The sequence below is a fragment of the Penicillium oxalicum genome, chromosome I (assembly GCF_001723175.1).
Source record: "Penicillium oxalicum strain HP7-1 chromosome I, whole genome shotgun sequence".
In the NCBI taxonomy this organism is placed as follows: domain Eukaryota; kingdom Fungi; phylum Ascomycota; class Eurotiomycetes; order Eurotiales; family Aspergillaceae; genus Penicillium; species Penicillium oxalicum.
Window position 1 is genome coordinate 879130 of NC_064650.1, and position 22231 is coordinate 901360.

At 51.5% G+C, this 22231-nt stretch overlaps 10 protein-coding genes across 10 annotated transcripts; 3 read left to right on the top strand and 7 right to left on the bottom strand.

Annotated features, from left to right (window-relative positions):
• Positions 1-1092: 1092 nt before the first annotated feature.
• Positions 1093-2197, top strand: POX_a00299 (uncharacterized protein; the record flags this gene model as incomplete). The annotated part of the gene is made up of 3 exons (XM_050109244.1): positions 1093-1257; positions 1385-1692; positions 1774-2197. 3 exons carry the CDS (start codon positions 1093-1095, stop codon positions 2195-2197), a joined length of 897 nt encoding a protein of 298 aa, XP_049973012.1.
• An 815-nt stretch (positions 2198-3012) lies between these two features.
• POX_a00300 (uncharacterized protein) lies at positions 3013-3651 on the top strand (the record flags this gene model as incomplete). Its single annotated transcript, XM_050109245.1, has 1 exon — positions 3013-3651. One exon carries the CDS (start codon positions 3013-3015, stop codon positions 3649-3651), a length of 639 nt encoding a protein of 212 aa, XP_049973013.1.
• Positions 3652-4351: 700 nt separating this feature from the next.
• Positions 4352-6646, bottom strand: POX_a00301 (Copper amine oxidase 1; the record flags this gene model as incomplete). Its single annotated transcript, XM_050109246.1, has 3 exons — positions 4352-4701; positions 4840-6090; positions 6193-6646. 3 exons carry the CDS (start codon positions 6644-6646, stop codon positions 4352-4354), a joined length of 2055 nt encoding a protein of 684 aa, XP_049973014.1.
• Positions 6647-7829: 1183 nt separating this feature from the next.
• Positions 7830-9329, bottom strand: POX_a00302 (CCR4-NOT transcription complex subunit 8; the record flags this gene model as incomplete). Its single annotated transcript, XM_050109247.1, has 2 exons — positions 7830-8765; positions 8880-9329. The coding sequence occupies 2 exons, from the start codon at positions 9327-9329 to the stop codon at positions 7830-7832; spliced, it is 1386 nt and encodes a 461-aa protein (XP_049973015.1).
• Positions 9330-9552: 223 nt separating this feature from the next.
• POX_a00303 (uncharacterized protein) lies at positions 9553-9874 on the top strand (the record flags this gene model as incomplete). Its single annotated transcript, XM_050109248.1, has 2 exons — positions 9553-9650; positions 9718-9874. 2 exons carry the CDS (start codon positions 9553-9555, stop codon positions 9872-9874), a joined length of 255 nt encoding a protein of 84 aa, XP_049973016.1.
• A 50-nt stretch (positions 9875-9924) lies between these two features.
• Positions 9925-10146, bottom strand: POX_a00304 (uncharacterized protein; the record flags this gene model as incomplete). Its single annotated transcript, XM_050109249.1, has 1 exon — positions 9925-10146. One exon carries the CDS (start codon positions 10144-10146, stop codon positions 9925-9927), a length of 222 nt encoding a protein of 73 aa, XP_049973017.1.
• A 254-nt stretch (positions 10147-10400) lies between these two features.
• POX_a00305 (uncharacterized protein) lies at positions 10401-11937 on the bottom strand (the record flags this gene model as incomplete). The annotated part of the gene is made up of 2 exons (XM_050109250.1): positions 10401-11600; positions 11641-11937. The coding sequence occupies 2 exons, from the start codon at positions 11935-11937 to the stop codon at positions 10401-10403; spliced, it is 1497 nt and encodes a 498-aa protein (XP_049973018.1).
• Positions 11938-12368: 431 nt separating this feature from the next.
• Positions 12369-13484, bottom strand: POX_a00306 (uncharacterized protein; the record flags this gene model as incomplete). Its single annotated transcript, XM_050109251.1, has 3 exons — positions 12369-12782; positions 12845-13196; positions 13261-13484. 3 exons carry the CDS (start codon positions 13482-13484, stop codon positions 12369-12371), a joined length of 990 nt encoding a protein of 329 aa, XP_049973019.1.
• Positions 13485-14103: 619 nt separating this feature from the next.
• Positions 14104-16192, bottom strand: POX_a00307 (Acyl-CoA ligase inpC; the record flags this gene model as incomplete). Its single annotated transcript, XM_050109252.1, has 6 exons — positions 14104-14430; positions 14506-14828; positions 14893-15055; positions 15108-15383; positions 15453-15833; positions 15917-16192. 6 exons carry the CDS (start codon positions 16190-16192, stop codon positions 14104-14106), a joined length of 1746 nt encoding a protein of 581 aa, XP_049973020.1.
• Positions 16193-18106: 1914 nt separating this feature from the next.
• POX_a00308 (uncharacterized protein) lies at positions 18107-20234 on the bottom strand (the record flags this gene model as incomplete). Its single annotated transcript, XM_050109253.1, has 8 exons — positions 18107-18190; positions 18250-18435; positions 18490-18527; positions 18612-19487; positions 19543-19670; positions 19726-19874; positions 19978-20102; positions 20159-20234. The coding sequence occupies 8 exons, from the start codon at positions 20232-20234 to the stop codon at positions 18107-18109; spliced, it is 1662 nt and encodes a 553-aa protein (XP_049973021.1).
• Between the last annotated feature and the right edge of the window lie 1997 nt (positions 20235-22231).

Genomic DNA, 22231 nt, shown 5'->3' on the forward strand with positions numbered 1-22231 from the left:
GTTCACATTTTGCTCTCACTGGCACCCCCATCTTGTCTCCATCGCCCCTGAATGCCTTATCGAACCATGCTGTTAGACTTGTACTTGCACGCTTGCACGCCCTTTTTAATCAATCTACAAAAGATACATGAGTGTTCATCTTACGGAACGACAGAACTGCGCCTGGTAGACCCTTATTGCGGTACATAGATTTTTGGAGCCTCAAGAAGAAGAGCGAAACATTGATCACACATGCCTCCAGATAATGTTGGACGTCCGATATGCTGTGTTGGTCATGCAGTGTCTCCAGTCCTATCCAACAGACTCGTCTTTGGCGGGTACCAGAGCAGTCCCGTTGATCGCCGTGTCCTTGGCAACAACAGAGAGCCTCTACAGTCTCTAATTTGCAGTCGATGTCTATTCTGTAACGAAACCACTCGAAGAGGCTGTGCATAAAGCGGATCGCGGCAACGCCAAGCGTGGCTGGCTGGAACCCAAAATAGAACCCGCCGGGGCTGTCGCCTGGGCGATGATCCTCAGCGGTAAAGAACCAGCACAACAGGTCTCCGACCGTCAGCGGTGTTCTTGTCTAGTATACCAAACCAGTGTGCCAGTGTCCGGGTCTCTCGATTTACGACTTTACGAATTGACTCTTTTCTTCTCCTCCCAAAAAAAGACCCGCTCTCTCATCCAGGTAAGCGATTCGCAGTGCCATGGCCGTGGCCGTGGCTTTCCGAAGTGTCAACAACCAGTTGACGTCGTTGGACGAATCCCAGAGAATCCCGCCGCGCAATTCTTCCTGTTCGACTGCTTTTCCGACCGTTAAGCTCCGCCGGCCACTCTCCCGACATACCATTCCAGCATTCTTAACGTGGCCGTTTCACTTTGGCTAAAGTCAGAGTCGCGTTGACAGCCGGTTTGTGAGCAGCCTCGAAATCAGGTGCCGACAGCTGCCAGTACTCGTGTCCCCCCCGCTCGGTACCTCTGCAGCGTCTCAGCCGGCGAAAACCCTCCGCGCTGAACGACCCTTGCATCTCTCCATCTCTGCATCTCTGCATCTTCCACGGCTGTCCACCGTCCCACGCCCCCCCCCCCGGACCGCTGCCCGCCATCATGCAACTGCGAATGCCCCGAGCGACGGGTGGTAATTTAGGGAGGACGAAGAATGTCATTCACTTTGTGCAGGCGTTTGTCATCTTCATTGCATGGGCCATGACCATCGCAATCTGGACCAAGGGAGATGGGATTGATGGCCGCACAGTATGGTTTTGGTTATTGGTGAGTCTACCCTCGACGATGCGTGACGCACGGAATGAGTCGGAGTGGCCGTCTGGCCGGCTCAATGCCCAGAGTGCGCCGTGACGTCTTGATGGACTGAGTGAACTAATTCCGCTTTGGTCTGCAGTGTTGGATCAGTATCCCGGCACTCATCTATCTCGCGGCGGTGCCCATGTGGCCCCGAGCGCGGCGATTCGGCAATGTATATGCCTTTGCGACCGTCGATATGATCTACACCGTGTTCTGGTTCAGCGCCTGGGTGTGTGTGGCTTCCTATGTCGCGCAGGGTAAAAGCATTGGCAAGTCCAAGTCGAGCAAGGAGGACGACAAATCATCCAGCGACACCAAGAAAACCGGCTGCGACAACTGGGCATATGGCAGTGCCAGTAAATGCAATGTCAGCACCGGTGTCACCATCATCGGAGTCATTGTCTTGTTCGTTGCACCTTGGTTCCCCCCCCCCCCCCCCCCTTCGAGTGTTGCAGTCAGCTGACCGTGTTTCCATCGTGCTGCCAGTATCTTGTTCGCCGTGACCTCGTGGCTGTCTCTTCGGAATGTGATGCACTTCCGCCGCACGGGAACCCTGCCCGACGCCGTATCCGATCCGACCTTCGCCGCGCAGAGCAAAGCCGCCTTCTCGTCGAATCCGGCCCATGATTTCGAGGAAGATGAGGATGACTTCCGCTCGGGCCGCTCGGGTCTCGGTATGTCATCTGGTGGTGACCGCGATGAGGATTACGCCTTGCTACAACAGAGTGAGGTGGATGACATTGGCAACGCCCATGGTCGTTCGGCGATGCATGGCGCCTACGATCCCACAGCACCCAGTACGAGCAGTGTGCTTCATGACTACAACAGCACCGGATACGGTGGTGCTCACGGCCAACACTACGCGCCGCCATCCGAATTTGGCTCCTCAACGAGTGGATACGGTCGCTAGGGTCCTCCCCTTTGGGCTGTGCTGTTGAGAGAGAGGATGATGAGTCTGATGGTGCATGGATAGTCGCATACGAATAGCCCCCCCCCCCCCCCCCCCCCCCCCCCTCTCCTCCGGAAGCCGGTGTAGTGGTTCCTGGCTTACGCTCTTTCGCTTGTGTGCTGGTCATAACTACGGAATGGTGTTTGGCTGGTGCATGCTTGTTTTCTCCCCCTCTGATGTTCCCTTTTTTTTTTCTCCCCAAATCCCCCGGTTCCCCCGAGGATATCACCGATCATCCATGGACGATTTTTGTGAGAGCCTCATTCATGACATGTCTTTGAAGATGTGACGCGTTCAAAGACGTCAATGCCAAATAGATAGCATTCGAATTTATCCACTGTTGTATTTTCTCCACATCCACCCGAGCCACATGTGCAATGATGGGACATGCAGCTTGTCCGACAGACCAGATCATCTTCCGTTGATGTGAAACCAGCATCGCATTCTGCCACCGCCTTTGGTGTGGTGCATGTGGACAGCTTGCGCTCTTTCCCCGGACTTGCGCTGCGTTGGCCAAACAATTTTCTTTTTTAATCCCCTTCTCGTGAATCTGATTTTTTTTGACGAGGTTTCCTTTCTACTTTTCGTCGACTCAAAATATGTATGTCTCGATTTCCACATGGGTGGCAACATGTGTCATTCACGTTGGCCTATCTCCAGCCTCTCAACTGAGCCCAAAGTTCACCCAAGACTGACTCCGTATTCCTTAAGAGTCCACCCCGTATCCAACAGTCGAGTGATCCTCCGGACCAATTCAAGTCCCACCAGCCAGAACCATGGCCTCCGAGATCGATATCTTCAATGAGTATCCGCTATACATGGATCCCAGCACCAAATCCATCTCTCTCCTCCCATCTTCTTCTCAAACCGCATCTCAAAAGGCAGCCATCTCCGCCGAACTGGAAGAACTCAATGAACTTCACCGCTCCCTGATCAGCCTTGACCCCCCCAACATTCCTCCCCCTCCTCTTCCTGTCAACCCCAAGCGCAGTGCGCAGATCACCAAGCTCCGTGACTCGGGCAACGCCGCGTATCGCAAGTCCAATTACGCCGAGGCTATTCGTCTCTACACATACGCGATTGATATGGCCATCTCTCGACCGGGCTGGGAGCCCGTCACGCTGGCGCGAGAAGAGCTGGCCAGTCTGTATGGTAATCGTGCGCAGGCGCATCTGGGTATGCAGGCGTGGCCAGAGGGGCTGTGCGATGCCAAGGCTAGCGTGGACTCAAAGCCCGTGGGCAATGTCAAGGCTTGGTGGCGGTTGTCGAAGAGTTTGGCGGAGATGGGCCGGTACACGGAGGCCAAGACGTTCTTGTTGAAAGGCATTGAGATTGAGGGGAGGGTGAGCGATGGTGTGAAGGAGTTGGTGCAGTTGTTGGAGGATGTGGAGGCCGCGCTGCAGAGAGCTGCTTAGAAGCCACGGTTGCTTTCTGTTTGCGTTCTTTTTTTTTTCTTATATTGACGTTGATGGGATGATTGCTGTTTGGTTTTTTTTTGTTCCCCTGGTTTTTTTGAGCTTAATCATGCATGCCCGCTGGCTTGGGTATCCCCTGCGAATGTCGGTTGGGCTCGACGATTGATTCCCTTGTGTTGGTTTATTGGCGTTTTTTTCTCTTTGGCATGTCAATCTATATTCTTCCAGCCTTTGGTCAAACAAATAGATGTTATCGTCCTATGTGGGAAGCTTCAATCATTTACATGTGTTGACATGGCGTCAAATTCGCAACCTGTGTGGGTTTTTGAGAATTTCCCTGCCAGCCCTCGTCGACAACAGTCATTTCGGTTGCCGAATATAGATCACGATACTTACCGCCCATGATAATTTGAGTATTCATCAGTTCAACAATCTGCATACATGACGAATATAGATACATCCTCACCTCACACGTCCTAAATAGGTGAGACCACCAAGCTTATAAGATGATTCAACTATATCCAGAGATAAGAGATTGGAATACACCAAAATCTCACCGACATCCAAGCATGAAGGTATCACAGCATATCCATTCCTAACCACACTCAGCACAATGACTCCATCGACCCTGTGCTCGATCCCAGGTTCAAATCCGCTCCCAATATGACCCCAGGACCCCATCAATTGATCAAGACCCATCTCATACCAAAACACTCGACCCATCATCATTCTTCTTACACCCACAAGTTCCCGATCCAGCCGCAACCTGACTCGGTGTCCGGGCATAACTCGGCGGCACGTCAAGCACCGGATTCCGATCGAAGAAATTCCGCGGGCGAAGCAAAAGTGTCATCGGTTCAGCCGGCATAATGGGATAGTCTTCCGGCGAAGGGAAGTGCGTCAAGCCAAAGGTGTGCCAGAGGACAATGTCCGTGTTATCGATGGAGCAGTTGGATCCTGCGGACTCGATCCAAGCAGGGAGGCCCTGGGATGGTTCGCCGGAGGTTTGGGGGACGTGGCGACCAGCCGGATGGATTTCGTCGTCGGAGTCTGGAGGTGAAAGTATTAGAATTTGTCCTCTCTCTCTCTCTTTTCTTTTTCTTCTTCTTCAGTGATGCTTCTTGTTGATAATAGAAATAGTCCAAGTGGAGATGGGCAGCATAATGGGGGAGAGTCATAATGGCTTACATCTAGTGACGTGAATCGCATGTCGTGCAAAGCCAGCTCTCTTCCAGACAAGACCGCCCTCTTTAGGCAAGAGAGGAGGAACATCCCGACTGACCAGTTTATAAGAGACTGGCTTCTTGCTGTGCGGATTGAGCTTGTTGGTATTCGCCATATCCCACGTGCGACTCGTGGAGCCATCATAGTCGGACATTGCTTCACGAGGTGTTGTAAACTTCGTCTTCTTTGCGTAAAAAGCATTACCGTACTTATTCTCAGCACTGCCGACTTCGCCCGGTCCACGAACAGCGTCGACTTGGAAAACGGTATTATTGACTCCGTCGATATTAGGATCCACACGCAGGCAGAAAAGATGCTGGTGATTGTGTGCGTTGACACCGGGGTAGACTTCCGTTCCCCAGCCGTGAGTATCCTCGCCCGGGTTCATCGCATACGTGTTCAAGATTCCAGTCAATTTGATTTCCAACTGGACTGTACCGTCTTGGTGGAAGATCCAGTACACGCAGTATTCGTAGTTGGCGGCGGTAAAAATGTGAGAGACGATGAGCTTGCGACCGCGGGTCACGACGACGGAGTCGTCGCGGAAATCGGTATGTTTGAAGAGAATGCCCGCATCTTCTTCGTGGATGCAAATGGCGTTTTTGATCGTGGTGGCCGCACCGGCTCGGTTGACAAATGCAGCATCCATGTAGTAAATAGCACCCTTGCAATCACACCCGAGCGAGAGACTGTTGGTCATATATCCACCGCCATACTCGCCCAGATCAAAGGCGTGTTTTCGCTGATGAGGGTGCTCGGGATTGCCGTACGGAACCACCATCTCTGCCAGGGAGAGGCGCCAAAAGATCGGTCGAACGGTCCCTTTGTCATTGAAAGTGATATTATTCAGGACGATTCCCTCGCGATAGTTGAAGCCAACGTGAATATTCCAGTTTTGCCATTCAATGAACCTGCCCTTGACTTGAAAAGAAACACCCTCCGGCTGAGTGATGTGAATCGGCTTGATATCCTTTCGATACCCACCCTCCTTTTCGATCGCCGCGGGATGGTAGTTGTTGGGAGGAGCCTTGTTGACGGGCCGACGGACAGGGGGAATATCAATATGAATAATCTCCTTCGTCTCTGCATTGTATATCGGGCAAAAGTCAAGAGGATACGTATATTGGGAGTCATCGGGATGTGGCCTGTAGTACATCAAGGCCTGTTGGAGACGGACTCCACTGCCGAATCGCTCGTCATACCCAATTGTCCATGCTAGATGTCTGGTTAGCCTTTCAACGCCAATTTGATAGATTGAAATCATCACCATAGCTATTGGTGACAACTTGAAGGGGGGAAGGAACTAGGGCTCCTCACGATCGCAGTACACCTTGTGCATGTCCTCCATGGGAATTCCAATGATGCCACATTGTTCAATGACCTTTGGATCTCTGCGTACCACATGCTCGACCTCCTGGAGATCCTCCATCGTGATCAATGGCTGCACATCAGGAGTATGATTCCAGCTCACGATCCGCTTATTTTCCAAGTCGATCACACCGTCAAACAGTTTTCCGCCGGGAGCAATGGCCACCACATCGGCCTGTCGAACTGGCCGTCGCGCATCTTCCGGACTGGCTAACCAAGCCATCATCTCGGCCTTGCGTGGCTCGTACAGGGTGATCGCATTGTAGTGGAGGGGACCATGTTCCTTTCGAATAATGGATACGGTTGCTTCAATCTCGGCCGTGGTCAAAGGGTCAAAAGGATGTGGAGGTGCAGCAGTCGCAGTGACCTGATGGGCCAACTGCTGCAGTCGGTCAAGAACCATGTCGAGCGTAGGTGTTCAGCACAGGTCTTTATCGATGAGGTTCGTCAAGCCCACCAAGCCAATTGCCAATTAGAAGAAACCAGTTGGTGCTGTAATAAGTGAAATTAGAAGCAACCAGCGAGCAATGACAAGGACCACATGTTCATAACCTGGAGGAAACCCAGCTTGTTTATATAACGACCGTTCTCGAGCTCCCAGCGCTCTCTCCACTATCGGGAATCATATACTCCACAGATTCCTTTGATAAGAGAGATGCATAGACGGAGGCCGGATCCCTTTACCGCATCGAGGTTAGCGCGTAAATGACCCACGTCTTTGGAGTTGTCCAAAGAGGCAATCTGATTCTTGCATGATAAGATCATCCGGACAGCGGGCGCTGCAAGTTCTGCCCAGAAGAAACGTAAGACTGTTGGACTTTCGCGTTCTTGTGCTGCAGTTGACGGAGGAAGCATGGCTCAACCCAATCAGGGACAACTGATCTTGAGCATGGAAACTTGACATTCGTTTCGAGCCCAAAATGCAAGCCCAAAATGAGATGGACACTGCTGTGTTTCTTCCTCATTCGACCTCCATGTACTATTGTAAGCGTCAGCAGTATAGGGTGACAAGTAACAATTGCTCAGTAAATGCATCAATACGGAGGATTTGGAACAGGGATCAGCGAAATGCGGGATGGAAGAAGCACGGAATATTCCAGATTCGAAAAATTTGCTATAAACAGGCCTCCCTGGCCAATTTAACGAAGCATACTAATCAGATCGATCACACGAAAGGGGAATCCAGGGAAAACAAACCATAGCCTGACTGCCTTGAACGCCTCGGCAATGGATTTAGATATCAGCAAAACCGTGGCACAGAAAGAAAAAAAAAGCAAAAAAAAGTAGGCATAGTCGGAGATGATGGATAAGAAACAAAAATGTATAGCAGGGCAGAAAAAAAAGAGGAGACAAAACACCGTGCACCCTCCCCATACCCCCTGGAAAAAGAACACCTTCTGCGGCGTACGCACAGAGAGATCCCAATGTAAAAGAAACGAGGATCTATGCAAAAGCAATAGGCAAAAGAGAAGAATGCCCCAGAGATCGAAAGAAAACAAGCACCAAAGCCAAGTGCCTATGTACATGCATCAAAATCATATCGTCCTGCTCTCCCGATTCCCGTCGCGTCATTCGTAACTCATAATCTACCGACCTGGCGTGTGGTAGCCCGAGTGATGCTGAGGGGTGTGGGAGTTGTTCGGGGTACTCGGTGTACCGGCCGCTGAATAAATCGTGGCACCGTTCAAGTTCGGTGTCTGTTGGGCGAGGTGATAGTTCATCGCCGGCATCTGACCATTCAATCCCCAAATCTGGCCAGAGTACTTGCTCTCATCGATCTTCCCATTGAAGACCAACTGGCGCATTTTCCAGTAGATCTCACCAGTGACCAACGAGTCAGACCCTGCCTGATGAGCAATGCCAATCCGTTTCACCCCAAGCTCATCGGCAATATCCTGAAGACCTGATTTTTGACCGAGATTGGCGAGAATCTGAGCGGCGGCTTGGGTGAGAGGGGAGTCGTTGACCGCTTGGTTGCGACCGGCATGTTTCATGAGGTATTTGATATCGTAGAGAGACGGGAAAAAGATGTTGAGCAGTTGGTGAAACTCTTCCTCATTCTCCGGTAACGCTGAACAAAGCATGATCTTCATCAAGTAGCCAAAGTCGTACCCAGAGTGAAAAGAGACCCAATGCACATCATCCAGCAGCACCAGACCGGAACTGATCAGTAATGAGCCAAACTCAAATGGATCAATTCCGTTCTTCTCGTGCATGTTGAAATCAATACCAGACTTTGCGAGCATTGTTGTTGACTCCTGTGCATACATGTCACCTTCCAGGGAGAACCGGAAATTGAACTGCCAGGTGCATGGGGCGGGCAGCATCGCATTGGCGTATGGTTGCCCATTTGAATCCGCAGGAACCGCGGGAGGAACCTCTCCATCTTCATTGAACAGTGTGATTCCTAATTGAATCATCTTCAAAAGGTCCACATTGCACCGGAGGGTTTGGTAGTGGTAGTCCGCTTTGTTGGTAAATGAGCCGATGGGTCGCGCCACGATTCCGGGAAATTCAGTATCCTTCATTCATTTTATAAGTGATCAGCCCAAATGTCCGGAGCAAGGTCAAGGCATTGATCTCAGTTGTGAATGAATCTCATGCATGCGGAGCAGAGCCAAGCGCCGAAGCCTTACCATGCTGATGTATGGATACTTATCCACAAGCTGCCTTAGTACAGCCATTTCATGGGCCAAGTTGTGCTTCCATACGTCACGAATGCGAGTCTTGACTGCGCCTGCCTTTGCGTCGAGTGTCAAGCGACCGTCATGGCCCTGGGTAAGTTGCTGTTGCTGCATCTGCGCTCCGCGAGCGAAACCCATCTGTGCAGCATGGCTAGCAAGTCCAGTACCACCACCTTCAGCGACCGACATGCCGTTGGCGACACCAGCACCGGACAAGGTGAAAGGATTCATATTCGTATTCGGATTTCCGGCGAAACCAGGATGACCACCGAGTGAAGGGGGAGGAAGAGCAGTATTAGTGGATTGAGAGTGAGAGGAATGTTGAGATTGCAGGTGAGCCTGCTGCAGAGTGTAGGGAGCACCGAGGCCTTGAGGCCCAAATCGACCGGGAGGAGGTGGCATGGTGGTTTGAGCTGACGAAAGCGCATTGGTTGGAGAGGTCAGTTTCGACCCTCGAAAGGCGGGAGAGCTATTCCCTTCCGTATTCGGTCTAGCGTTTCGGCATTCTGCCAAGCGCACCGCTCCGGCCTCACGTCCCTTTGCTTTCTGTGGCTTCACTTGCGACTGACTGCGCCCGCACTACGCTTCTCAATCTTCTCTCATTTGCCCCTTCGCAATCGCAATTATGCCTGCCCGTAATCCCACCGGTTTTGATATGGCCCAGTTCAAGGCGGCGGCCTCCCCCTCCTCGGTCTATGCCAAGCGGGATCCTTGGGCTCGCAAGTACGCTCTTCAACTACCTCTTCCGTGAAGCGGGCCTCGATGCGTGATCTAACCTGTCAGTCTGCAGTGAAACTTGGCGGTACACTGGTCCCTTCACCCGCTGGAATCGCTTCAAGGGTCTCTTCCCTGGCTTGGGCATCGCCACTGTCGCATTCACGGCCTACTGCGCCTACGAGCACCTGTTCTTGAAGGACGAGCACCACCATGACGACGGTCATCACTAGTCGATCGCTGGCAGACATTCGCGCATACTTATGGCATTTATCAAAAGTGCTCATTTATGAGCAATTGGAACCCGAGAAACAATACCCCTTCGGCGCACCCGAATCCTCATTTCCAATCCTAAGTTATCACGAAGCTGGGTCACCAAAATGGCGGCAGTAGCAGGGCTGCTGCTAATCCATGATTTGCCGTTTGAAGCTTCCGACTTTCTTTTCTCTGCATCAGAGAGAGGCTTTGCGAGTCCGGTCTTGGACATCATTGATTGGATGTACATAGTGTTCAATTATTACAGGTTCCTTTTCTTTTTCTGGCGAAAATCAATTCCATTGCTCCCGGCTAGCTAGCGGTCTACGTACGGCTATGGGTGCACTTCAACGCATGTGTGGTACTTTTATTCGAGGTGGAATGTCTCATCCATTGATCTCATTGGGCTTCGAAGGACCCCTCTATATGGTAAAACGTGATATCATAAACCGCCCCGCAAGGCAAGAGCAACAAGAAAAAACACCTTCTATCTCAAGGATCATTTTACTCCTCAAACACCAGGGAAATACCATCATCACCGGCGGTGACAATTCGCTTGCCGTCAAGTCCTTGGACGAAACCCATGATACCACCTGCCTGCTCCCCGTCTTCGTTCTCCGAGGCCCCCATGTGGCCCTTCCATTCCTTCAGCAGACCCTGAGCAGCGGCGGTGGTTCCACCACGGGCGTCCCATCGGCGGACGACTCCATCCAGACCAACAGAAGTGAGGAGATATGGGCGTCCTTGACCGGCAGCGGCGGCGGCAGCAGGAAGGCCAGGGCGAGGAGGTCCAGCTGGCGGGCGGCTGGCGAGGAATTCGACCTTCACCACCGCGGCGCCCTCATGAGCCTCACGAATGTGTCGGCGGACGGCGAAACGATGAGCTGCATCATACAGCGCAATGGAGCCATCGACGGAACCAGCAGCCAACAAGGTAAGAGGAGGCTGCGAGAATGACAGAGTCTCAATTCCGTCTGACTGTGCCTGCAAATCGGCCAAAATGGTGCCAGCAGCAGAGGCAGTCGCTCCTTGAGCACCCTTGCCCTTGGCAGCTTGAGGTCCAGTGGAAATGCGCGGGAGACCAACCACCTTGATACGACCCTCTGCACCACCCACCGCAGCAATACCACCACCGGGTGAGATGGCAATGGAGTAGAGACCACCTTCCACAGCGAATCGCTGATCCTCTGCGGTCAAGCCTACAAGAACATTAGTACCTGGAGACCCGGAGATGCCAGCGGCGGCTGCGGCTCCAAAGACGTCGTGGACGTAGAAGCTTCCGTCCTCGGAGACAGTGGCCAGCAGGTTTCCGTCCGGAGTCCAGGCACCAGCAGTGCAGGACGCGGTGTGCTGGAAGAAAGTCTGGACCATCGAGATGGGCTGGGAATCAGAGGCGTCAAGACGGAAAACCCAAGCACTGCCATCATTGGCACCGATGGCAACCACGTTGCGCTTCTCCTCGCTGCCCTGCTGATAAGGGCAGACCGCGACCCAGTTGATTTCTTCCACCTCTTGAGCCTCGGCCACAAATTGCCAAGCTTCGCCACGGTTTCTGGGAGAAGTGTCCCGCCACACACGAAGCTTACCGTCGAGACCCGCCGTCACAGCATATTCTCCCGCTGGCTCTGTAAAGGCGACTGCATTGACAGTATCAGTGTGTCCGTCGAGCTTGGCCAGGGACTCTTGTGATTTGCGCTCGCGCGGCTGAGGGTTTGATTCATAACTCTGGGGGCTGGGGGAGAACGGGCTTCTCGGGAGGCGTTGAGTCGTAAATGAAAGCAGTGTCGTCACCCGCACCGGTCAAGACAATGTTGTTGTGAACTGGGTGTTGCGCAATGCAGAAGATTGAGTCGTTGTGCATGTCAAAGTGTGCCGCGGAGTCGTTTTGAAAAGTGAGTTCCTCGTCGAAGGTCATTGGTTGGTCTTCATCTTCATCTCCAGAGTCCATGGGTTGGTCCTCGTCCCGGTTGAAGATCTCCTCCGCTTCGTCGGCTTCAATGTACGCATCTTGGGCGTCCCGATGAGAATCTTGAGAAGCCATGACGGATTTGAAACTATATATGTCGTGATATGCTTGGCCCCGTGAGAGCTTGAAGTGATTCCTGTGTGTAATCCGGCTGTATGTGAGCGGATGACAGAGTGAGCGTCGAGATTTAATGAGACAAGGAATTTATAGTCAGCAGTGGCGGAAGTATCTAAGCTTGCGCCTGTTCTTTTTTTTTCTGTCCAACTCCCCGCTTAGAAATCCTTATCCCCGCGACAGGCAAACAGTGCAAACAGCGGCTTATCTGCCCACGGGCTTCTTATCAGATGAAATGGCGGCTGCATCTGCGCCGGAGACGAATCATCAGGAGCTAAACTACAGACCAAAGAAAAATACTGATCGCATTTGGTTCCAATGGTTGACTCTGGAACTTACCGGGGGGACCAGAGAATTAACAAATATGATGAACGCTTTTTCGAAAGGGTAGATCACCAGTATTTGCTTAGCTCCGCCACGCTATCTTTCATCCACCCTTCCGAGATAGTTAACTCATCGTCGAATCCATGATCACCATCATGTTCGTCAAATCGGACCTTTACATCTGGCTTGTGACTACGAATCTCCTCGACAAACCGTTGACTTCCATAAAATGGGACAGCGGAGTCTTGTCTACCATGGAAGATCCAGAGAAAAGGGGGCATCGTCGTCGCCTTTGGAATATTCTCCATTGGGAAAACCTTAGACTCCCTTCCCAAAAAGTCCAGGAATCGTCCATTCTGGACAATCCGTAAAGCGATTTCGGACCGGCTTGAGCCTAAACCCCGATCAAGGTCCTTATCATTGCTGACGACCGGCCCATCGGGTAAGGTGCGTAGGTGTTGCTCGACTGGCTCATATGAACGCTGGGATGATGAACGTTTAGTATGCCTGCAAGTATGCGAAGCCTTTGCCATGCTGCACTTACAACACTCTCGCCATACATTGGCTTCTCATATTTTTCATCCCAGAAGCGATCCCGGAGGTGGACCATTGGGTAAACGAGTATGACAGCAGACATGTGAATCTCTGGGTGCAGGAGCATACTTTGCGCGGCCAAATAGCCACCAGCACTTTCCCCTGCAACCAAGATCTTGCTCAGGTCAGGCTGAATGGAAGACGTGGGCTGAGCACTGGCAATTGTTGATGCGAGGTCATTTTGCATCCAGGCCCAAAAGTCGTCCAGGTCGGACAGAATGTCAAGGCCGTTCGATTCGGGCAATAAGCGATAATCGGGGGTAACCAAGATCGCTTTTCGAGTGAGTGCCAATTCCACCAGCCTGAAAGAAACAGTCAGTTCTCACGGAATTGGTACGGTAGATCTTGAATGATTATGGGTCAGACCATTTCGGGAACCAGTCTGAATAGGTTCGCGTCCCTCCTATGAGAAATCCACCGTGGAACCGAGTAACAACGGGCACCTTTTCTTCTCGGGCGCCCGTTTGCGAAAGAAGAATCTTCGGGATCAGAATGGACAGCTCAATCTTCTGGATACCGACTCTCTTGTAGGTCACATCGTGTATCGCAAAGTCTTTGAAGAAGCCGGGATCCGTTGGGGGATGCGCCATGGTTGTGGTACGCTTTTCTGCGAGTCGACGGCCACCGAAACAATCAGGGGCCAATGCGCTTAAATTGAAGGTCTTAGCAGGCCCGTTCGTCCGTTCTGAACGAGGAGTCGAAATTAGCCGTGAACAAAAGCAGATCTGCTCGCTTTCGCTTGTGCTGCGATCGAATTAGCGGGGGAATCTCCGCGGGGCTAATCCCGTGTAGGTTCTAGCTCGTCTCTTTCACTGATTCTGCTCTTTCTGGGCATTGACTCATCCTGCGAACCTTGTTGCTTACCTATCACATGTCGCTGGGCCTAATCGGTCCCAGAATATCTCAAGTAGAACAAGATCTGGTGATGGAAAACGGTCTCTCATCCCGAGTCGAGTCTACTAGAGAACTGCAGTTGGGAGAGATTCCACCTGACTTGTATTGCGAATGACTCTACGCCATTCAAGGTATTTTACGAGTTCTTGCCAGTCACATGAGTGATCAACAATTGAATGGGAAACATGATAATGCGTGCATACTGCAATTGCGCTGAAAACAAGACACGCGCCCTCAATACCGTTTCATAGACATAAGGAGATTCACTCAGGCTCTGGAAAACACGACGACTATAGAAAATCGGCTATCGGGGCCTTAGATCTTAGCACCAGCCTTTCTTCGGGCTTCCTTCTCTTGGTCACGCAGGAGACGGCGCAAGATCTTTCCACTCGGACTCTTAGGGATCGTGTCCATGAATCGAACACCACCCTTCAACCACTTGTGCCGAGCTTTGTGGTCTTGGACATGCTTCTTGATAGCTTCAGCGGCTTCTTCGTCTGAGCCTGCGGAAGGCGATTTGACGACAATGGCCTTGGGAACTTCGCCTGCTGCGTCGTCGGGAATAGCGATGACAGCGCAGTCTGCGACGGCTGGGTGACTCAGGAGGTGTGCTTCCAGCTCGGCGGGTGCGACTTGGAGGCCCTGTTTTTTCCCCCAAAATTGTGAGCTTTGTCCTGTAGAGAACATAATTTTTCAAAAGAATCAGGTGATACGCACTTTGACCTTGATCAACTCCTTGATACGATCAACGATGTAGACATGCTCGGTCCCATTGGGCCCCTTGCGCACAACAGCCTCATCGCCAGTGCGCATCCATCCGTTTTCAAAGGTCTCCTTAGTGGCTTTTTCATTGTTCAGATATCCGAGGACCACGCTTGGGGATCGCACTACAAGCTCGCCGGGCGTGTCATAGTCCGTGACTTCTTTGCCTTCGGAAGTCATAATGCGCGCCTCAACGCCTGGTAGCAAACAGCCAGAGGAACCCAGCACTACATCTCCGGGAAGCGTAGAACTGACCACGGTCGATGTTTCCGTAAGTCCTACATGAGGTGTGAGAGACATAGCACAGGCTTGCTGTTTGTGAGACTTTTTGGGAAAACTAACCGTATCCTTGCCGAATGACAACGTTCGGGTAGATCTTCTGGAAATCAAGCGCCGTCTCCATGCCTAAGGGCGCGGCGCCTGTGAAGAGTGTCGTCACAGAGCTCAAGTCATACTTTGAACAAATGTCCTGGCTGCGGATCATGTTGATGATGATAGGGGGGACCTGCAGAAAGGGTCAGTTTTTGGTCGTTGCTGATGGATGACACTGTACTGACCAAGAACAAGCAACTGATCTTGAACTTCTGAATCGCACTGAGGTATACGTTGAGATCGAATTTGGGTAGAACGATTACTTGATCTCCACGGTAGGGACCAGCGTGGCAGATGACAACCAATGCGTAGATGTGACTCTGCGGAAGAAGGCCAATGCTAACATCGGAATACACAGACTGTCCTTTAAGCGGCAGCTGTGACTCTCTGTGACGCGTCTCGAAAGCCTTGATCTGCAATGTGTTCGCGATAACGTTGCGGTGAGAAATCATGACACCTTTCTGCAACGACAAAAAGTTATCAGCATCCATCCCAATATACAGACTTGATGAGGTTTAGGCCCCACGTACAGGAAGTCCAGATGTTCCACTAGAGTAGCACAAGAATGCAGTTCGCCGCGCTCCTTCGCCGGGGCCCCACTTCAAGGGCTCCAATGAGGGAAGGGACTTGCCAGCTTCGGCCAACTGGTTGACTGTTTTGAATTCGGTCGGGACTTTTGCGCCTCCCAGAATCGCGTCTGGTACATCCATCAGGTAGACTCGATTTCTGGGTAGTCCGGCGAGAGAGGCTCCTTCTAAGGCAACTGACAGGAGGGGGACGCAAGTGAAGAGGGCCTTAGCGTCAGAATCCAAGATTTGATGTTTCAACTCGGCAGCTGAGTATGCCGCATTCGCAGGAGACACAACACCACCCAAGCGGTGGACACCCCAGAAGAACGGGAGGGCGTCGATCTGTTGATGCTGGTATTAGCTTCCCTTTTCCCCTCGGGGTCGTCTTGTGGTTCTATTTTGCTCCACTTTGGCTATTGACGCACCGTATTCACGCTGAAGATGCCTACGGTCTTGTCGAATTCAGTGCCCTGATTAGGCGCCCAACCGAATTCCTTTGCAAGACCGCGCGCAATGTAATCAACCCGATCGACAATCTCACGGGAAGAGTAGGACTTGCCGGTCAAGCCACAGGTGAATGGATCGCTCGACTGTGCGTGTGGCATACGTCCATACTTCTCATTCAGCATGAACTCGCAGATGGGGACGTCATCTGGAATTGGGTCCAAAGGTGCATATTGTTGACTGGGTAAAAACACCATGATGGCTCTCTGTTGTTACGCTTGCCTTGCTGCAATCGCTTCGCTGCTGTATTGCAACTTAGTTTGGAGGCAGCGACAAGTCACTTGCTCAATGATGGCGGAAAGTCAGAGGTGTCGAAAAGAGGGCTGGCAAGTCAATGCGAGATTTCCTGGACGATTCGTGAACCACGGAGTTGTCGCAAGTATGGCAGGTGAAGATTATGAGATTAAGGCGAAAGAAGGTTAGAAAGCGAAAGAAAAAAAATGTCCAGAAGAGCAACATGACCGGCTTCTGTCCGAGCGGGGAACTCGGCTTTCGCAGCCACCGCGGCGGCTTGTCATGTTGATTCCACTTGCGACCACACAGACGAATAGGCGACTATCTGTGGTGGGTAGACAGCGGTGCAAATTGTAGTCCTGTTGCTGCGTAATCAGTGATAACCGAGGGCCTCGAAGAACCTGATCCCCTAAGCTGGAGACGTCCCTCATGCGCCGTGCCTCTGATTGGCCATAGCTATCGGGCTGTTGGAGACGGCTGGGCTGCTTCGATTGGGGCTGGCGTCAGAGGAAGGGCCCATGACGCTACTCGTGCCAATGAGTTTGTGGGAATTGTGGAAAGTCTGGGGAATCGGCGGTGGGGCAGAGGAAATTGTGCCTCGGATGAGCGGCGACCGAGGAAAGAGTCGGCGTCGAGTCCCTGACAAGAAAAGATCTCCGGCACGCTGGGATGGGCAAATTCTTCCGGTGGTAAACTTGAGCACACCCACATCCGTTCATGCTGATATCAAACCAATACAAATTTCACAGGGGCACATTATATGCATGCTGACTCACACTTACCACGCCTCGGAGCTAAGTACTTGTGGTCAATGGTGATCAGCTAAGGATCGAGCCCCACACTACCTGGTCGTCTTTCGTGATGCCGGTACAAGCTAGTGGGTGAGTGCTCCAGTCACGTCAGTACTAGGACTGTCGGCAAAAGATTCAGGATAAAGTGTGTCTCGCTCAAGTCAGATTGAGGACCAGGGAGTCTTTCTAGAAATGAACTACGAGCGGATGTCTAAGATGCACTGAAAATCACGCGCCTTTCACCACCAACACCAAACAGTAAGGCATTGGTGATGGACACGAGTGAGAGAATTCAATCGAAGGTGATAGAATTCATGAAAATCACGCAATTTTAAATTATTGATAGAAATAGGGGAATCTCAAAGCTCAAAAACAGTCATAAAGATATACTGAATCTTCCACAAAAAGAGAAGAAGGAAAAAGAAGAAGGAAAAAGAAGAAGGAAAGAGAAAGAGAAGACAGGAAAAAGGAAAGAAAAGAAAACACCAGGAGAAAGCCACCCAATGGCCTCATATGCCATTACCAGAACGCCAAACCCGCCAGGTGAAGATCGGCCATGATCCCATGATGCATGTGCGGTGTTACTCATCTTCAAGCAGCCTCAGGCAGTCAAAGTCTCAGACCAGATTAATGGCCATCATAGACCTGATGCTGATCCAGTCGAAACGACCCTTTTTTGAGATCAGCCTTGTCGCTCGTCTCGATATATCGAGCGGTCAAGGCGAACCGTAGGCCGTTGTCAGGCTGCACAGAATGCTGTTCATTGGTGTTAATTATGTGAAAGGAAATCTCAGGGTTTAAAGATAGGGTAGTCATACCTCGAAGTACTTTTTGCAACCCTGCACCATGCATCACTACCAGGTCGCCATGCTTGAGCTCGAGTCGGAGGAGCTTGGGAGGCTCCTTCTTGCCTTTTCCTCCAACCAAGGCCGCCAGCCGTTTGCTTGTACTCAGGCTGCGTTAACTTTTTGGCCTCGAAATCTGGTTTGAGGGCCCGCCGCTCTCGCTCTTTCAGGCAGCCAGGCAGTATGGGATCGTTTATGGTGTGCGAACCACCGTCGCCAATACCATAGTAGTACTTGGCCTTCATGCGGACGAACATCCTGGACCGGGACCCAAGCGACAGGGTCGCAATCGTGGGTCCAAGATCTTTTCGCCGTCGTCATGGAACTGAAAACCGATGTTAGTGAATCGTTCCTCATCAACCGTAATAGCCAAGCAAGACTTACCCCGATCTTCATCTGCTCGAAGTATCCGAGTGCCAGCAACTCATTCGGTGGCTGATACTCACCTCCACTTCGCTTCACGGCCTGTTCCGTGGCCCAGGACAGGCGGCCCAACGCAGTGAGAATCTCTGTTGGGGCCTCACTGAACGCCTTAGAATTTACCGAGACAACGTATTTGTAAGGAACGCCCTGTGATTTCGTCAGTCAAACGCAGCCGCAAAGAGTGAAGCAGACAAAACCTACGTAGTTGACAGCGAAGTGGCAGGTGAGTGTTCCCGGCACTGTGGCGATTATTAGCATCCTGTTGAGCTTCGTTTAATTGAAACCTGAGAGAATTGTGAGAGAAGATATTCTGAGTTTCTTACCCTGGGAGTTGGTGAGCGGATATCGCCTGAGACCGAGGTCAAGCTTCTGCAATCGGTCAAACAGGTCATTCGGGCCACTCGGGCGGCCGTTGATCTGGTCATTGGCGACAAAGTGGGTGATCCAGCCGCCACCAGGGATCTCGTAGATCCGGGTTTCGTAGGGGGCATAAGTCAGTCTATCGATAGCTGGCGCAATGGTGCACTCGAGCTGCTTTGGAAGATACGGCTTTACGCCCCTGACAAGTGAGTCCAACGGAATCTCCCGGATTTTTCTTTCTACCCGGTAGCTGCAGGTCTCATTGGGCCCACGTGCTGGATCGTTGGAGCAATCCCAGGCGTCCCAAGTGATTCTCTGGATACACTTGTGACAGTGTGGACAGACGATGCCCTTCCATTCCTCACGATCGGCAGATCCCAGTGAAGGCTCCAAATTTCTGTCAAAAATTTGTGCCAGTGCACCTGGGTCGTGGCTGTCCAGATGCGTTGAAAGCCGATTGTTCAGGAAGCCAGGGTGGTACACAAAAGGTGCCGCGGGAGAAGGCTCCTTACCCCCGATCTTCCAGAATTGTGAGCATGTTGGTTGAAGACACATCCAGCCTGGCTCGGCATAGATCTGTTTGCTTGGCAAGCCACATTCCCCACACGTGCGTACAGGGGGGTTCGGAACGGAACCTTCATGCACGTTGCCAGGTTGCAGACTTTTCTGAGTATCACTTCCGGTCCACCAGCCTTTTGTCGACCAATCCAGCTTCTCAAGTCGCAACCGATACCCAGCAAATTTTCCTATCCTCTCTGACCAGACATCAGTGATGATGAACCAGTCGAGGACGCAGTAGCGGTGAGGGATTTTGATATTCAAGAGCTTGTTGTTGGAACCTGAATCCGCCAAAGTCAGACTATATCTCACAACTGAGAGACGTGAACAGCCTACCGATTACGACTCCTACAGGCTGGTGCTCCTGCATGCTTGTCATCACCGCGGTAATAATAACGCCATCGGGAGACTGGTCCTTTTTGAGACTGAGATTTCCTTCACCATCCTTGGTGCTTCCACCACCGCTATAATCAATCAGTCATCAGAGCTTCCAAGGACGTGATATCTGTCTATCCTTACACGCGAGTGATTATCGCCTCATCCGTCATCACAGAGCGACCACCGTTATCTCCGTCAACAAGAAATCCGGTGCATCGTTTGTTAGAGTGCGCCACACCCCCTTGCATGCTACGGTACCAATCGATTGCATCCACAACTTGCTGTCGGGTCTAGAAGCCTTGTCAATCACCTTGTTATACCCACCCACGCAGCAAAAGTCATGGTAAATGGCAGAATGAAACATGCATGGCTTCATCGTTGGAAATTACTCACATTGGCCCAGATTGGCGGATTTCCTCGACGATCTTCGGTCGGAACTGAACCCTTGTTCAGATCATCATCAGAGACTGGCTGCAAGACCGAGTCTGCCCGTGCTCTTTTGCGGGACAAACGTGGTGCTTAAGATGATCATCAGTGCTCATTTCGGGCCTCCACAGATGACATCAAAATTTACCTGCTTCTGGGTTCATCTGCTCGTCCTTCATGATATCAAGGCGCCGAGGGGATTCTTTCATCGTGTCGCTGTCCATATTGTTTGGAGACCTCAAAGCACGAGATGATGTTAGCTCCTCATCAAAGATCTGCACCTCGCTCATTGATCACCACTGGCTAGAACACCACTCTTCTAACGGCAGTCAACCAGGTCGACGGCAACATACATGAGCGCTTACCAGGGATCTGCAGGGCAAGTGGATCCTCGTGATGATCCAGACTGGTTTTGATAAAATTCACGGAGAGAACCAATGAAGAATGCTAGCAGCACGGGAAGTGGACTGTGGCGCGTTGTGTATGAAGGGGCCGTGCGGGAATCTCAAGCTCCAGTGCGGTTGGTGGCAAGGGCTCCGTACATCACGTGCTAGGGCTGAACCACGGGTTTGACTCGAGGGTTCAGCATATCTCTACCGCCTGCTTGAAGTGGCGATATGTCCATGAAGCGCCTGAGGCCAGCTCCAACCAAACAACCTGCTGGGATCTTCTTCACCGCCGAAGATGTCACCGGATCAGCGAGCAAGCATATGCTCAAAGCAATAGTGACATGTGAGCTTCCTTCTCGAGAACAGCTCAAATGCGATCTTGGTCCAGCAATTGGGCCATCATTTGTTCGCTTAACCCTGTTCTTCTTTGGCTTGTTTTATTGCAGCAAGATTCATTTGGGCAATGGCTCGTGGGGAATTCATGCTCAATCACGTTCTACCACAATAAGATGCAATCGCATAAGGTTGCATATTTTTTTTGGTCTTCCTAGGCAGTGTTGAGATACCCACCCAGATAGGTAGATCATGAGCTTTAACAATTCCTGATTTTACACATGTTTAATGAGGTCAATCTCCAGCTTGGCTGTCCTCGAGTCCTTCATTCACATGGATCATACAGGCCTTGCACTGTGTTTAGTGTTTACTCATTACCCGGAAGCCCGGACAGAATTTGTTCCAGGAACCATCAACTACTATCTACCCTTCTTTAACTTGGGAGGGAAGCAAAGTGGACACTGATCCCAACGTTTTCCCATGCACTACCACATAATGTGAACTTTACCGAAGAAACATGCCCGCAAGCTGACAACTGTTAGGTAGAAACTGGTAGGTAGAATACAATGCGTGAAAGTTGTTGTCAGATGAATTGATCTAGTCTGGGTGTGGCATATGTATAGACTAAACGTGGTATGCGCCGCCCGAGAGTATGTTTGGTGCTCCTTACCCTCGGCAAAATCATTTTGCAGCCGCCTTCAACGATGAAAAAAATTGAGAAAAAAAAGTAAAATACACATCCATGCCAGAGTTTGACAGCTTCCCTTATCTTATCTTATCTTCAAAAGAAATTCAAGCAGGCCGTTGACTACGGAGTATCCTCCCTGTATGGCCAAGATGGGAAGAGTGGAGAGTGGCTATCTTTGGACTGCCGACCGACAGAAAATTAGGTACGGTACTGCTAATTGTACTAAACGCTTGAGACTTAAGTAGGAGTAAGTGGACTCCCGGAGCCACAGGTAGTAGTACTGCCTGGTGGATGGGCTAAGAACTGGAACGATTAGAAGCTGGACTGCATGTGGTCAGCAACCATCGCCCCGGATCTCTCCATTTTAGGCTGCAGCTCAAGCCTCCGGTTGTCAGAATTGAGCAGCAAGGTGCAGCCCTGTAGTCCACGAGCCACTATGGTACTGTACATTGTACAAAGTTCCGATCCCACTCACCCACTCTCCCACAAACTTACCAAACTCACTCAGTCTGGAAAGCGGAGAGTGCAGATTGAACTCTTGACTCTCTCGACGTCAGGTCCGCTTCCCGCATTTCTCCATTTACGCTCAATTCTGTCCTGCCTGATTCGCGAGGCTCCGCCCCTCTTTCTCTTCCACATCGACCCTAATTGCTCGGGGTATGCGCACCGCGCGCCGCTGTGACCCAGCGACCCAACGATTCCTCAATAACTCGGCCGTGTCCCCGCTTAGCCTCGTGAGGCTGAGACAGCGATTCCACATCGGTCGATGTCCATGTCGGCCAGAGTACCAGGTTCATCCTTCCGCTAGGCG